Below are 14,573 nucleotides of genomic sequence, written 5' to 3'. Positions count from 1 at the left end.
TACATGGATTGAAGGAAATAGGAAAGCCATGAGAATCATATTAGATGGAGTTAAAAATGAAATAGTACCTATGCTAACGAATCCTAAGTTGCCGGATTCGGACCCTGGAGCTCGGGTCCGGGTCCGGATTCGAGCCCGGGTCCATGACGGGTCCGGGCAGGGTCCGCATTTTGGCTTGCGGGTCCTCCCGGGTCCGTGGAATCCGGGTGGACTTGCGGCAGGTGGGGCCAAAAAGTGGCCCAAAAAAGCATTAAAAATATGTTTTTAAAATTTTTTTTTTTTGCCAAAACCTAAAGTAAGGCCTATTAGATGCATTTCATTCATCTAATCTCTCCTTTGTGTAGTATCCTCCCCTATTTTTCCCAAATAAAGAAACTTGCAAGCTACTTTATGATATCAATTAATTTGCTTAATTACTCAATATAGCATTTTTGTCAAACACTTGGCACACATATTACAATATATAGGAAAATCTGAAACTTCTTATTTGCTAATCAAATATTGATTTTTGCCATGTAAATGTGCTCATACAATTGTTTAACATGCTGCGACAAATATCGGTCTCGTATTCAACAACTACAATGCAAAAGTATAAAAATTTGACAGAAGAAACCTGGAGTTAGTTGCTGTAGTATTTTCGCAGATGTTGTTGGCAGCCTTCCAAACCCCCAAATCAGCAAGAATAAACAATAAACTTGTTGCAAATACTGTTCATGTACTGTAGCAAATTCACTATTCATGCGCACTGTAGCAACCACTATTCATGCGCACTGTAGCAAAACACTATTCATCCGTACTGTAGCAAAACACTAAATGAAACCCAGTGTGTTTGGACACACTGTTAATCCTCCTAACTGTGTCTTTCAACAGCGAAGAGAATGCTAGCAAAGAGGGATTTCGTCCTCCAAGCCCGATAATCAGATATCCAGCAACATAACGTTAATTTTCATCCAAGCATACTAAAAAGAAGCTATTCCATTTCTTTTATAGTGTTCTCACAAGAGCTCAATCATTCATTTTCTCAATGTGGGATAAAACATAACTCCCTTTATGTAACTTATGTCTCCAATGTGTTATAAAATAAAGGGGATTCTTTTAATTTAAATATTTCCTACAAACTATAGTCTATGCATTAATAAAGTTAAATATTTAAATTTAACTTTATAAAATAGCTTTATCAATGCATAACAAATCTTATCAATGATAAACGAGTCTTCTTGTTGATTTTAAACAATTACCATCGACATACCGCTGCCACTGGATGTCTGACCATGTCCAAGATGACTTACTATAAATAGTAAGTATGCCCAAAGTTGCCTCAAAACCTCTCAGAAAGACCTGTAACTGAAACTATTTAGGCCAAATGGCCTCTTAGTCCCTTTAATGTCCTGGTTAGCCTACGGGACCGTGGGGAAATAGGCTAACGACAACATCATGCTATGAACGCTAAAAGGGGACATTACAATTTGCTTTGTCATTTTGCTCTTTCATTTTGGTGTGGCCATTTTGCAAGGTTGTAGAGATTGTTTGTGGAGTCTCAAATCCTTCAACTAATCAGTGCTGAGTGTTCCAGGTATGCATTTGATCCTTCCTTTTGCTTCTTTTATAGTTTGTTTTTAGTTTTTTTATATTTATTGTTCTAAATTTTTATCAAGTTTTGTATAAGTTCTGTAATATTTTTTTAAAATTTGTTTTTATAGATTGCAAGAATCCAAGAATGAATAGTCAGGGTTCAGTGGGTGGGGTGGGATCCCAAAGATTTAAAATTGATAAAGGCTCTCCTTTGTGGAAGTATACAACAAGAATTGAGCAATGTGTTGGTGGGGGGGGGGGGGGGGGGGGGGGGTATATATGGAAATGCAATATTTGCCAAAACCAATAAAGAAGCTCCTATTTTGGGTTAAACATCATTTGATAGGTCCACTAGGTCAAAGGATTTCCATGTGTGAGGGGCCCCCAGAGAGAGGTAAAAAAGGGTTGCCGGCTCCTCAAATAGCAAGCATGTTAAAAAGAACAAGAAGAGGCTGATAGGTTAGTGTCAAAGGCAAAAAAAGATAAGTCAAAGCAAAAACCACCAACACCACCCTCTCAAACAATTAGTAAACCATATCCCTTCCTACCTACCCCATCTATGGATGAAGATGAAATAGAAACACCCGCATCCCGCAAGAGAGGCCCATTAGATACGGCATTTGAAAATGACAAGAGAGAAATTGCTAACATAAAGATTGGGCGTTGCCTCATTACAAATGGTGTTTCATTCAATCTAGTGAGATCCTCTTATTGGAGAGAGATGGTGAAAGCAATAAATGATGCACCTCATGGTTACCAATCCCCTGGATATGAAAAGTTGAGAACCACCATATTGCATAAGGAGAGAAAGAATGTAGAAGACCTCCTCAAACCAATAAGAGATTCTTGGATCCAAACGGGGGTGAGCATTGTCTCTGATGAATGGAAAGATTGCAAAAACCATCCATTAATAAATGTGATTTCTGTTTGCCCCAAGGGGGCAATGTTTTTGAAGGCGGTTGATTGTGAAGGGCAAGTAAAGGATGCAAATTTTATTGCCCAACTTCTCATTGAATCCATAGAGTTCGTGGGAGCTGACAATGTTGTCCAAGTAATAACGGACAATGCTAAAGTTTGTAAGGTTGTAGGTGCTTTGGTAGAAGCACGATATGAGCATATCTTTTGGACACCATGCACTGTCCACACCTTGAACTTGGTGATGAAAACAATGGGCAGCCAAATTGAATGGATGAAAAATGTGTATGAGGAGGGTGAGCAGATCCAAATGTTTGTGACAAACCACCATATGTCACAAGCAATTTTCAGAAATTTTTTCTGCTTGGAATTATTGAAGGTAAATTTTAAACTTTATTTAGCTTCATTTATCATTTTAATTTTTGTGTCATACTTTACAAACTTTAATACATATTCTTAAATTTTTGTGTTATCAACATATCATATTAACTTACAATTTGAATTAACATGGTAATAGGTTGCTGAAACAAGGTTTGCTTCACACACAATTGTCCTGAGACGACTTGTGAGGGTGAAAGAGGCATTGGGTCAAATGGTTATCAGCAACAAATGGGGTGGATGGAAGCAAGCTGATACAAAAAAGGCTAAAATTGTAAAGGATTTGATCTTGAGTGATGATTTTTGGAATAGGGTGGAATATGCATTAGAACTCACCGAGCCCATCATGTCTATGCTTCGGTATGCCGACACGGATGAGCCTTGTTTGGGAAACATATATGATGCCATGGACTCCATGCTAGAAATAATGAAATCAGTAAGTTTAAATTTTTATACAATACTTTATCATTGTTTATTGAGAGATTTTGATTTTGATTTTAATTAAGTTATTAACACTACATCAAGATAATTTACATGTACATCATTTGACATCCTAGGTCATTCAGAGGAGAGAGCAGGATCCTGATACCTTGTACACTAAGGTGGAGAAAATTGTTCTACATCGTTGGAATAAGATGACTACACCTTTACACCTCCTAGCATATGCACTTTCTCTTAGATATTATAGCAGTGAGATACTTGCTATTCCTGGTAGAGTGGCACCATATAGAGATCCTGAAGTTGTTGCTGGGTATAAGAGGTCACTTAACAGGCTCTTTAGTGATCTTGATGTGGCATCAAATGTTAGGACAGAGTTTGTTGATCTTGTCTCAAGCAAAAATGCAGAACCTGATGCAATCAATGACCAAAGTAGATTGGATGCCATTGGATAGTGTTACTTACATGGGGAAAGTTACATGTACCTCCAACCTCTTGCCATTAAGATCTTGTCACAAGTATGTATTTAAGTTTTTTTTCCTTTTCTTATGGCCACTTAGCTTGTCGAATTAGCACTCTTAAATTCCTATTGTATTGTAAAATTACTTAGCTAATTTTTAAAAATTTGTTGGTTGTCTCTCTAGGTTGCGAGCTCTTCTGCTGCTGAGCGGAATTGGAGTACATACTCCTTTATCCACTCAGTGAAGTGTAACCGATTGGGTTCGAAGAAAGCAGAGGACTTGGTATTTATTCACAACAATTGGCGCCTCCTATCACGCAAGGATCCAAGATATAAGAAGGGACCAGAGAAGTTGTGGGATGTACTCTCTGAGACTTCTGACTTGGATATGACTGTCCAAGATATATCTAGAATTGCCTTGCTAGATGTTGAGGAGTACGAGGAGGAGGATGTGGCTGCATTTGGGGCTAGTGGAACCGGTTTGGATTCCAATGATGTGAAAAATGTCAATGATATAGAGGAGGATGAAGCCATTGATCCCTCATATTTTGATGACCCATTTGACCCTTGAAGGGCATTTGCATCTTTGAGAAACTATGTTTAAACATTTGTCATTGACTCATTGAGTCATTTATTATTTATCACTATGTTTCACAGTTTCAAACTTTATTAAGTCATAATTTATTATCTATCAATTTGATGAAGTAGTCTATGTTTTAAAATTCCATTTTGCATTTTAGTAATTCAATTTATGATTTTATTTACAACATTAGCATAGATTAATGAGTGAGTATTTAATGTTTATCTTTGACATTTGGCATTGATCAATAATCAAGTAACATTGATATATTCATACTATGGAATGACTTAGTTTTACTTTTACAACTATGTGAGTTTTTTTTTTTTTTGCATATATATATATACTCACAAACCCACCCACGAACTCAAATGGGGAAAAAAAAAAAATTGTCCGAACCCATGAACCGAACCCTGAACCTGAACCCGTCCCCAAACCGGAATCGACAACTTAGAACGAAACATCATACAACATTCAAAATGATGAGTGCATTAATCAATGCATATGAGGTTAATAATAAAACTAGAACCCTGTGACTAAAAAGGCAACTAAATCATATAAAAATAAGGAAGGGAGAATCTATGAATTCATACTTCCTAAGGGTGGCTAGTCTAAGAGATGAACTTACAAGCATTGGGTACATAATTGATGATGAAGAATTAACATTAATGGCAATAGATGGATCACCAGATTCATGGAAAATATTCTCACAAGGAGCAAGTGCTAGAGACAATATTCTAGACTTCAATAGACCTAAAGGAGATTGCCTTCAAGAAGAATCTAGGCAACTCAAGAAAGGAGGAAAATTGAAAATTGAAAATGAAGAACTTTATGTTCTCAACACAAATTCCTATAAAGGTAAGAAGAAGCATTTCAAGAAGAAAACGGGTAATCAAAAAAATGACAAATCTAAGAAAAATCTATCCAAAATAAAATGCTTCAAATGTGAAAAATTTGGACACTAGATTTAATTGCCCTGAAAATTCAAAACAACAAGTAAACTGTACAAACGTTACTGAGAAAGATGAAAACTATGATCCTGAGAAACGTGTATTGTATTCAACACTTTCAAGTGAATTATCAAGCAAAGCCTGGGTAATTGATAGTGGATCATCTCGACACATTACAAGATACAAAGAAGTACTAGACTCATTATTAGAAGCAGTTTATGACAAAGTTACCATAGGTGATAATTCCACTTATCCTGTCAAAGGAATTAGGAACTGCACCTTGAAACTAAAGTCTAGCATTTCTCTTCATCTCAAAGGAGTACTCCATGTACCAAGAATCAAGAGGAATCTAATCTCTGTTACAACACTTGAAGATGATGGACACAAAGTTGCATTCATGGATGGTAAGTAATGACTTGCTCTAAGAACTCTTCATTTAAGAAATCAAAGTTAATTGGTCAAAGAAAGGGATACCTGTATGAGTTAAATACAGAACGTAGTCAAACTATTCAAGCCTTATTTCGTGAAGCTACTAATGTAAACAAAATATGGCACAGAAGGTTAGGACGTCTAAATTTCAAAACCTTATCTACTATGGAAAAAATGGTTCATGGTTTACCGAAGTTGAATAAAGACAATTCGAGCATATGCAAAGGATGCGCTTTAGGTAAGAACACCAAAAATCTATTTCAAGATAGCACTAGAAAAACTAACAATGTTATAGAATTAGTCCACTTAGATTTATGGGGACCTATGTTTGTTCCTTCCTTTGGAGGATTCTAGTACTATATACTTTTTATAGATGATTTCTCTAGGAAAACGTGGATTTACTTCTTAAAATGTAAAGAATTAAAAGAAATCCTTAAGAGATTCAAATCCATAACTGAAAATGTATCAAGATACAAACTTTAAACTTTTAGGTTTGACAATGGAGGGGAATACACTTCATAAGTTCAAAGATTTTTGTAAAGAAGCAGGAATTAAAAGGGAGTATACTGTTCCTTACAACCCAGAACAAAATGAGATAGTAGAAAGGAAGAATAGAACAATTATAGAAGCAACAAGAGCTATGATACTTGATCAAAATTTAGAGTATCAACTTTGGGTAGAAGCCTCGTGTACTGCTGTCTATATTCAAAACAAAAGTCCTCACTTTTACCTTAGAGATAAAACTCCCGAAGAAGTCTTTTCTAAGGTTAAACCAAATATAAGTCATCTTAGGATATTTGGGTGCCTTGTATACATACATGTTCCAAAAGAAAAGAGAACTAAGTTAGAACCCTCGGGGAGGAAAGGTATTTTTGTCGGGTATAGTGAAACATCTAAAGAATATAGAGTCTACATACTTGGTCAGAAAAACATTGAACTTGGTAGGGATGTGATATTTGAAAAAGATTTAGCATTCAAAAGAGCCCTAAGTTCTGAAGACTAAACACAGACGGAGATTTCAGCAAGTTGCCGACGGCCACAGAAGCACTGAAAAATTGTTGGAAGAGACTCGACAGCAGCTCGATTTGGTGGAAGAAGTAAGGGAGGAGTTTCTGAACTTGTATACGCCAAGGGAAGAGAATCCAGAAGGAAGGGGATTGACTCGCACGGCTCGGAGTGCCAAGGGAGCACGAGCGTGGAGTGAACTTTTCATTCGAGATATAATTTCGGAATAGACAGCTTCAGTTGACGAAAAGCTTTCTTCTCAAAACAGCGCAGGTGTCGGAAACAGTGCGGGTGTTGGAAACAGCGCAGGTGTGCAGAACAACGCAAGTGATACAAAATAGCGGGGGTATTCAGAACAGCGTGGGAGTGCAAAACAACGCAGGTACACAACAAAACCCACATTTAGTGATGGTAGGACCAAAAGAGAAATTGTCGAAGTTCGATGGTGATGGTACGGCCGATCCCATTCAACATTGCAAAACATGTGAAACGATCTGGAGGGCAAATGGGATAACTAATGAAGACGACTGGATGAGACAATTTCCGGCCACCCTACGGGGCGTGGCAATTGATTGGTTTACTAGTACAGATCCGCAGAAGCTGGACAGTTGGAATAACATTAAAAAGGAGTTTTTGGCCGAATTTCAACCGTTGCGTGACGATAATGAAATTGTAGTAGAGATCTTCAATACTAAGCAAGGGAAAAACGAAACTGTCCGTGTCTACGCCAGGAAATTAAAAGATTTGATAAACAAAATGGAAAATAAGCCGGTGGACGAACTTCAAAAAAGGTGGTTCGTGGAAGGCCTACGCCCAAACCTGTGGAAGAAAATGAAAATTGTGCCACCGTTGTCATACACGGAAGCCTATAACAGAGCATTGAACCTCGAAAGTGAGCAGAAGACAAAGAAGAAGAAGAGTAGCTCGTTCGATTCAGATGACGACGCATCTTCAGGAGAAGATAGCAGTGATGATGAGGGCAGCAGCAAGAAGGTTCGTGCCCTCCAGAAAGACATGATTCGGATGATGGAGTTCAAGAACATGAACAAGGAGGCTAAGAGCAATGAGCTATGGTGCACGAAGTGCAAGAAGGAAGGCCATACGAAGGGATTCTGTCCGAAAGAGCAATTTTGTGAGATCTGCCAGATTATGGGACACTCGGTAAAGGAATGCCCTTTTAATCTGAAAATAAGAACACTGCAGCAAATGTTCTTGATTCAGGAAGTGTCCACGTCCGGAGGGAGCGGGAACAACAGTATGAAGGGTGCCACGTCGGGAGGATATAGAAATAATCGGTGCGGTCAAAACAACAGCAGCAACAACAACAACAATAGTGGCAACAACAATAATGGCAGGAGGAGTTGAATCCAGTATGATGCGAATGGCCGGCCGATAGTCCAATGCCGTGCATGCAATTTGTGGGATCACTTCGTCCGAGAGTGCATAATGGCGAACACACCGAAGTTGCTATGCTGATGGTGTGGACCTGGCGATCATGACGATGCTAAGTGCCCGAAGTCCGGAGTAAACTTGATTACTATCGGGATGGACGAGGAAGAAGTCCTGGCAATCACTTGGAAGCAGGCGAAGCTCTACCTTGATCTGACGGAGAAAAAGAAGAAACTGGAGGAAGCCCGCGCAGAGATCCAGAGAGCAACGCAGGTAGAAACGACACACCTGAGGGACACGCTTGGTACCTCTGTACGAAACTGTGCAGAACAGAACATTGTAGGGAAAATATTGCAAGCCGAGGTACTCGTCAGGATAAATGATCTGCTGCTCACTATGCCTCAACTTTGTATGGCACTCAAGAATATAGTCCCGATTGCTAAGCAACCAGTAGAGCAAGAAAGGGAGAAACAAGGGGGCGCAAGGGCAGAAGACCCAATGCTGTTAGCTCTTTCATCCGAACGCTATCCGGCGGTTGTCGAAATGGGCATTCTCGGGACTGTGTTAACAGACACGATCGTGGACGGAGGGTCTGGTGTCAATGTGCTGCCAGAGGATACTTGGAAAAAGTTAGGACAACCAACATTGTGGCCACCTACCTTCTAGTTGTTAACAGCCGATGGAATCAAGCCATTGGGAATACTCACAGCGCAACCAGTAACAATTGGAACACAACCATTCCTGTTGGACTTCATCGTGATTCCCCTGAGGCGGAAAGGATACGATGCTATTCTGGGTCGAGGGTGGTTGATACAAGCCAAGGAAAAACACGATTGGAAGAAAAATACTTTATCACTTGAAAGCAAAGGCCGAAAGTATGTCATCGATCTACACATTTAGATGGTTTGAGAAGAAGCTTTATCGTCGGATTCCGAAGGAGAAGAGGATGAGAGGAGGCAGAGTATGGAACTCGATCAGGAGGGAGTCCTACGATTGGAAGGAGATGACTATCTCGATTTAGTAAATGGTCTTTACCATTGGCAGATAGAAGACTATGAAATGTTTCAGAGCTGCAATGTACTGACGATAGGGGGACATAGTACTGATGAATTTCCAAAGGAATTCACCAAGATGAAGGAAGGAGATGTGCCACTGGATGTGACACCCACACATAAGTTCACTGAAGGGGAACCCATCAAATATGATGAAGCCGAACCACGAAACATACTGGTGGGAGATAACTGGGACCCAGTACTGAAGGCTGCAACATTTAGGATATTTTTGGAGTACAACGATGTGTTTGCGTGGACATACAAGGACCTGAAAGGAGTACCCCCAGAATTGTGTGTGCACTGCATCCTGTTGATCGAAGGCGCAGTACCTATACGGAAGCGACCCTACAGGATGAACAAGAACTATGCGGCACGGGTTATAGAGGAAATCCACCGGATGTTGGAAGCTGGCATTATCTTCAAAGTGCAAACTAGCGAATGGGTGTCACCGATAGGGATCTCACTGAAGAAGGATACCACTCAGATCTGGATATGCGTTGATTTCAGATGCCTGAATGCAGTCACCATCAAGGATCCGTTCCCAATCTCGTTCATTGACAACATCCTTGAGGAGGTAGCGGGACACGAGATCTACTCATTTATGGATGGTTTTTCTGGATACAATCAAATTTCAATCGCAGAGGAGGATAAGCTGAAGACGACTTTTGTCGTAGAAGATGGGGTGTATGCCTATAATCGAATGCTGTGCAATCTGTGCAATGCGCTTGCGACATTCCAGTGAATCATATTGCACATCTTTGATAAGATGTCCATCGGAAACTTCAAGGCATTTTTGGATGATTGGTCGGTGTTCAGTGCGGAGGACAAACATCTGGCAGCATTGGGTGAATGTATGGAGAGATGTCGACGCACGTGCCTGGCCCTGAACCCGAAGAAGTGCAGGTTTATGGTTCCCCAGGGAAGGTTGCTCGGACACAGTCTGTAAGGAGGGGTTGAAGACAGATCTGGATAAGGTGAGAGTGATATTGGAGATGCAGCCGTCTACCAATGTAACGGAGGTAAAATCTTTCCTTGGACATATAGTTTATTACAGACGCTCCATCAAAATTTTTGCCAAGGTAGCATACCCGCTAGACAGGTTAACGTGCAAGGGAGAATCATTCTGATGGGAAAAGGATCAAGATGAAGCATTTGAAGGGCTCAAAGTGCGGATGGCTACGGTACCCATCCTAGCATATCTCGATTGGAGCAAAGAATTTCATGTACATGTCGACGCGTCCAATTATGCAATTGGAGCAACCTTGGCGCAAACAAGTACCCACGGGCTGGATCACCCGATCTACTTTGCCAGTCGACTACTATCAAAAGCCGCACAAAATTACAGTACGACCGAACGGGAAGCTTTGGGGATGGTCTACGCAGTACAAAAATTTCGTCATTACTTGTTGGCGACACTGTTCGTCTTCTATGTTGACCATCAGGCTCTACTGTATATGATCAACAAACCTGTCATTCAAGGAAGGATCAGCCGATGGCTACTCCTGTTGCAGGAGTTTACCATCAAGATCATCGTACGGCTAGGGAAGAAACACGTAAGCTTGGATCATTTGTCATGTATCAAAACAGGGGAACCGGCAGACGGTGTGAATGGTGACTTTTCGGATGCGCAGTTGTTTCAGATTGCTGCACTACCAAAGTGGTACACAAGCATCGGTGAGTACTTGTCCATGGGACAATTTCCAAGTAACATGCCACCGCATGAAAGACGAAAGTGGGTGATACGGAGCAGAACATTTCAGCTGATTAATGGACTGTTGTATAAAATGGGACTCGATCAGATCTTAAGGCGTTGTGTCCTGGAGGAAGAAATCCCACGGGTACTAAAGGAAGCGCATGAAGGACCGACAGGAGGACACATAGGGTTGGACACAACTGCACGGAAGATACTTCTTGCAGGACTATGGTGGCCAACGGTACACAACGACGCCAGGGAATGGGTCATTGCATGCGATACATGGCAGCGAGCCGGGAAACCTTTGAAGAGAGACTTCATGCCTCTGAATCCCTCTCATGCTGAGGAGCTTTTTGAATGGTGGGGTTTGGACTTCATTGGACCTCTAAAGACGAGCAGAACCAGAAGCTGCCGTTACATCGTTGTCGCGACGGAGTATTTGACCAAATGGGTGGGGGGCGCGCACTACCAGACAACTCAGTGGTAAGCACAACAAAGTTTATTTATGAACAAATTATTACTAGGTACGAGATCCCATTGCAGTTAACAAGTGATAGAGGAGGACATTTTGTAAATCTTGTTATCCACTTGCTCACCACAGAGTTCAAAATTTATCATTCGTTATCAAGCTCGTACTACCCAAGAGCAAACGGATAGGCCGAGGCGACCAATAAAGTCCTGGTGTCGATTATATACAAATCCTGCGCGGTCGAAGGCGAGGACTGGGAGGAAAAATTGCCCTCCGCCCTTTGGGCTTACCGCACGGTGTATAAAGTCACAACGGGGCACATGTTGTTTCAACTGACGTTCGAACAGGAGGCCGTAGTACCAGCAGAATTTATGATTCCAAGCCTAAGGATAGCATTGGAAAACAAGTTGGGCGACATGGAAAGTTTAAGGGAGCGTCTGTACAAATTGAACAGGCTGGAAGAGAAGCGATTATTAGCACAGTGGGTGACCGAGGTAACACAAAACAGGCGGAAGGCGTGGCACGATAAGCACTTGAAACTGAACAGGTTTCAACCTAGATAGTGGGTATTGAAGTACGACGGCCGGAATGAGATCAAGCCAGGCAAGTTCAAGGTTAAGTGGGTCGGGCCCTATCAGATCCGGGAGGTAGGTGACAATGGAGCGATCAAGTTTTGGATGCTTGATGGATAGGAAGTTTCGGACACGGTCAACGGGTGCAAGTTAAAAATTTATCGCACGCCTTCGCCACCCCGAACTGTGAAGAAGTAATAGTAATGTTCAAAAGGAAAAAAAGAAAAAGAAAAAGAAAAAGAAAAAAGCCACCGTACGGACTCCTCAGGTCTATATGGCTTTTACCAGCTCCCCATGTACGGATTTTTAGTGCATTGTATAGTTTTTTAAGGAGGCTGCCGTATGGATGCCACTGTACAGTTTCTCAAGGTGCCACCGTACATATTTATCCCATAATTGTCGTACAGATTTTTCTGTGGGTTCAACAGTACGGATTCCTATATATGTACTATGCGGATTGTATAGAATGCAAGTACTGTACGGATTTTGGGTAACATCTGACTGCCGTGTGGCGTACGGATTTCGATTGAAGTTTAATAGGTTTTCATTATATGATTGGAGACGTATGGATTTTGAAGGATGAGGAAGGATATTGCTACAGTATGGATTTCAATGGATAAGTTTCCTGTGTGCTTCAATATGAATTTGCAAATTTAAAGCTTCCAGTGGCGTACGGATTTTGCAGAAGGGAATGTGTACAGATTTTTGAAGACTGAAAGACTTGGAGTACGAAATTGAAAGATTAAAGTTCTGTTTTAATATTCTCAGGGCTTGGCATGAGGAAGAGACTTCCAAAATTTGGTGTGCGGATTTCTGCCTTCCAAAATTTGGTGTGCGGATTTCATTATATGCTTGAAATATTGTTGCTGTACGAATTTTGCCTTGTGGGGTTTGAGTTTTGCATAAAATGCTGCACGGGTTTTTATGGCGTATGGATTCTACAGGTTTGGATGTACGGCTTTTGCATGTTATTGCATTTAGATTTTGAATGACGTTACAGGTTATTGCATAAGGAATTGGCATACAAGGTTAAGGTTGTAATGTAATAGAGGGTGGTAGGAAGTTTTCCAAAAAAAATTAAAGAAAAAAAAAAATGACGACAAATTGAAACAGTTCGAAATAAGTAATGTATGATGCCAAAGGGAAGGGTAGACATAAGAAGTTGCTAGAAAGAGTGTGGAATCGGAAGAAAATGACAAAAATAGTGTGTTCCATGCAATTTTGTGTGGGTTTCGGAGTGCTGATTTGGTCTTGGCGGTGAGGGGCACTGCCCCTTGACCCCGTTGGGGGCGTTGCCCCCTAGACCTCTAGTCGGTGGGAATATCAGTTGTGGGAAGTGTAACCAGTTGATGAGACCTGGAGCTGCTGCAGGCATGGAGTGTCTGTGTACCAGAGGCACTTGGAGTGGGTGTTGGATTTGAGGCTGTCTTAGTGGATGCATAGAGAGCTCGGGAGGAGCTGATCATCCAGTTGAAGGCAGTGCAGCGACACTTGAGTCAGGGTACCCAGAGTTGGAAGTAGAGAAAGTAGCATAGGTGGCTATCAACGTTAGCTTGACTAAGGAGACAATATTGTGGCTACAGATGCAATGTGGGTTGGTGACCAGTTTGGTGCAGGCACAAAACGAATGTGAAAGTGATGTGGTAGATCTATCTTGTTGTAGTTAGTTGTTTGAGTTTTGTTCTATAGTCGTCAGGAGACGACTTTTCTTTTTGGGGGGATGATGTTGTCGGTAGAAATTGTGTATTAGTCGACGGGTCCTTTCGGGCAGGTTCTTGTTATGTAGCCGACGGGTCCCTTTGGAAAGGTTCTTCTTATGTAGCGACATGTTGTATGTGGCCGACAGACTCCTTCTGGAAGGTTCTTCGGAAAGTATTTATACACCCTCTTGGGTCATTGTAAAGGATCTAATCATCAGATCATCGAGCATAATGTAATATCTTGGCATATGCGAATAATAATAAGAAGTTCTACTATTAAAGAAAGCAATAGACCCAAAAGATTTTCTAGCTATGCAGCAAACATGAGTGATTTATCTAAATCAGAACCAACCAATGTTTCAGATGCTATTAAACATACAACTTGGAAGGATGTTATGATAGAAGAATACCAATCCATTATGTTCTATTCTAGTCTGTGAATGCAATAAATCTCCATTTACCGTATGCAGTAAACATGCTTTTGCAAGATCGGTGGAAACAATAGTTAGGTAGCAGTTCTGGTTCCATCTCCATAGAGCAAGCCTTTGCTGCTAAATCCTTTCAGAAGGATAAAGACAAGTCTCTACAGTCTTCTTAGCAGAAGTCCTCTGCTCCAGCTTCAGAAGGTTCCAAGAAAAAGAACATTCAATGCAACTATTGCCATAAGTATGGTCACATGAAGGTTGAATGTCGGAAATGCTTAGCTGCCCAATCTAAGCAATCAGGTTTGTAGCCCAAAGCGAATAGTGCAGAGCACACTAAGCAGACAAAATCTGCCTTTTACGCCTTCTTGGCTAAAAGGCTTGTAGATCATGTGAAGTCGTCTACTTGGTACATTGATTCAGGTGTCTCTTGTCATTTCACCCACCGCAGAGATTGGTTCATTGACTATCAACCTTATTCAGATTCTGTTATTTTTGGTGGTGGAGAAGAGTATACCATTGGTAGCAACATTCCGATTCAGTTTGTTGGGA

General features: G+C 40.9%; 2 protein-coding genes across 4 annotated transcripts in view; both read left to right on the top strand.

Moving 5' to 3' along the window:
- The window catches only part of LOC149570583 (uncharacterized), a 194,387-nt gene that overhangs the window by 53,655 nt on the left and 126,159 nt on the right, over nucleotides 1-14,573 (top strand). The gene's annotated exons all lie outside the window — the stretch shown is intronic.
- LOC149570586 (uncharacterized) lies at nucleotides 3,005-5,962 on the top strand. Of its 2 annotated transcripts, none has more exons than XM_089817925.1 (3): nucleotides 3,005-3,301; nucleotides 3,423-3,821; nucleotides 3,948-5,962. In XM_089817925.1, the coding sequence occupies exons 2-3, from the start codon at nucleotides 3,783-3,785 to the stop codon at nucleotides 4,332-4,334; spliced, it is 426 nt and encodes a 141-aa protein (XP_089674051.1). In that variant the 5' UTR covers nucleotides 3,005-3,301; nucleotides 3,423-3,782; the 3' UTR covers nucleotides 4,335-5,962. The 2 variants fall into 2 exon arrangements, 1 of the variants encoding a protein (XP_089674051.1); XR_016361809.1 differs by having other exon boundaries at nucleotides 3,011-3,301; nucleotides 3,948-4,456.

Source organism: Cupressus sempervirens, chromosome 3 (genome assembly GCF_028749045.1).
Source record: "Cupressus sempervirens isolate cs-2001-9-10 chromosome 3, ASM2874904v1, whole genome shotgun sequence".
Lineage (NCBI taxonomy): Eukaryota > Viridiplantae > Streptophyta > Pinopsida > Cupressales > Cupressaceae > Cupressus > Cupressus sempervirens.
Note: the sequence above shows the minus strand (reverse complement) of the source record. Positions and strands in the feature narration are given on the sequence as shown.

Coding starts and splice junctions, on each gene's coding strand:
- LOC149570586 (XM_089817925.1), top strand. CDS start 3,783: ATGTACCTCCAACCTCTTGCCATTAAGATCTTGTCACAA. Junction 3,822..3,947: donor CCATTAAGATCTTGTCACAA/GTATGTATTTAA, acceptor TTGTCTCTCTAG/GTTGCGAGCTCTTCTGCTGC.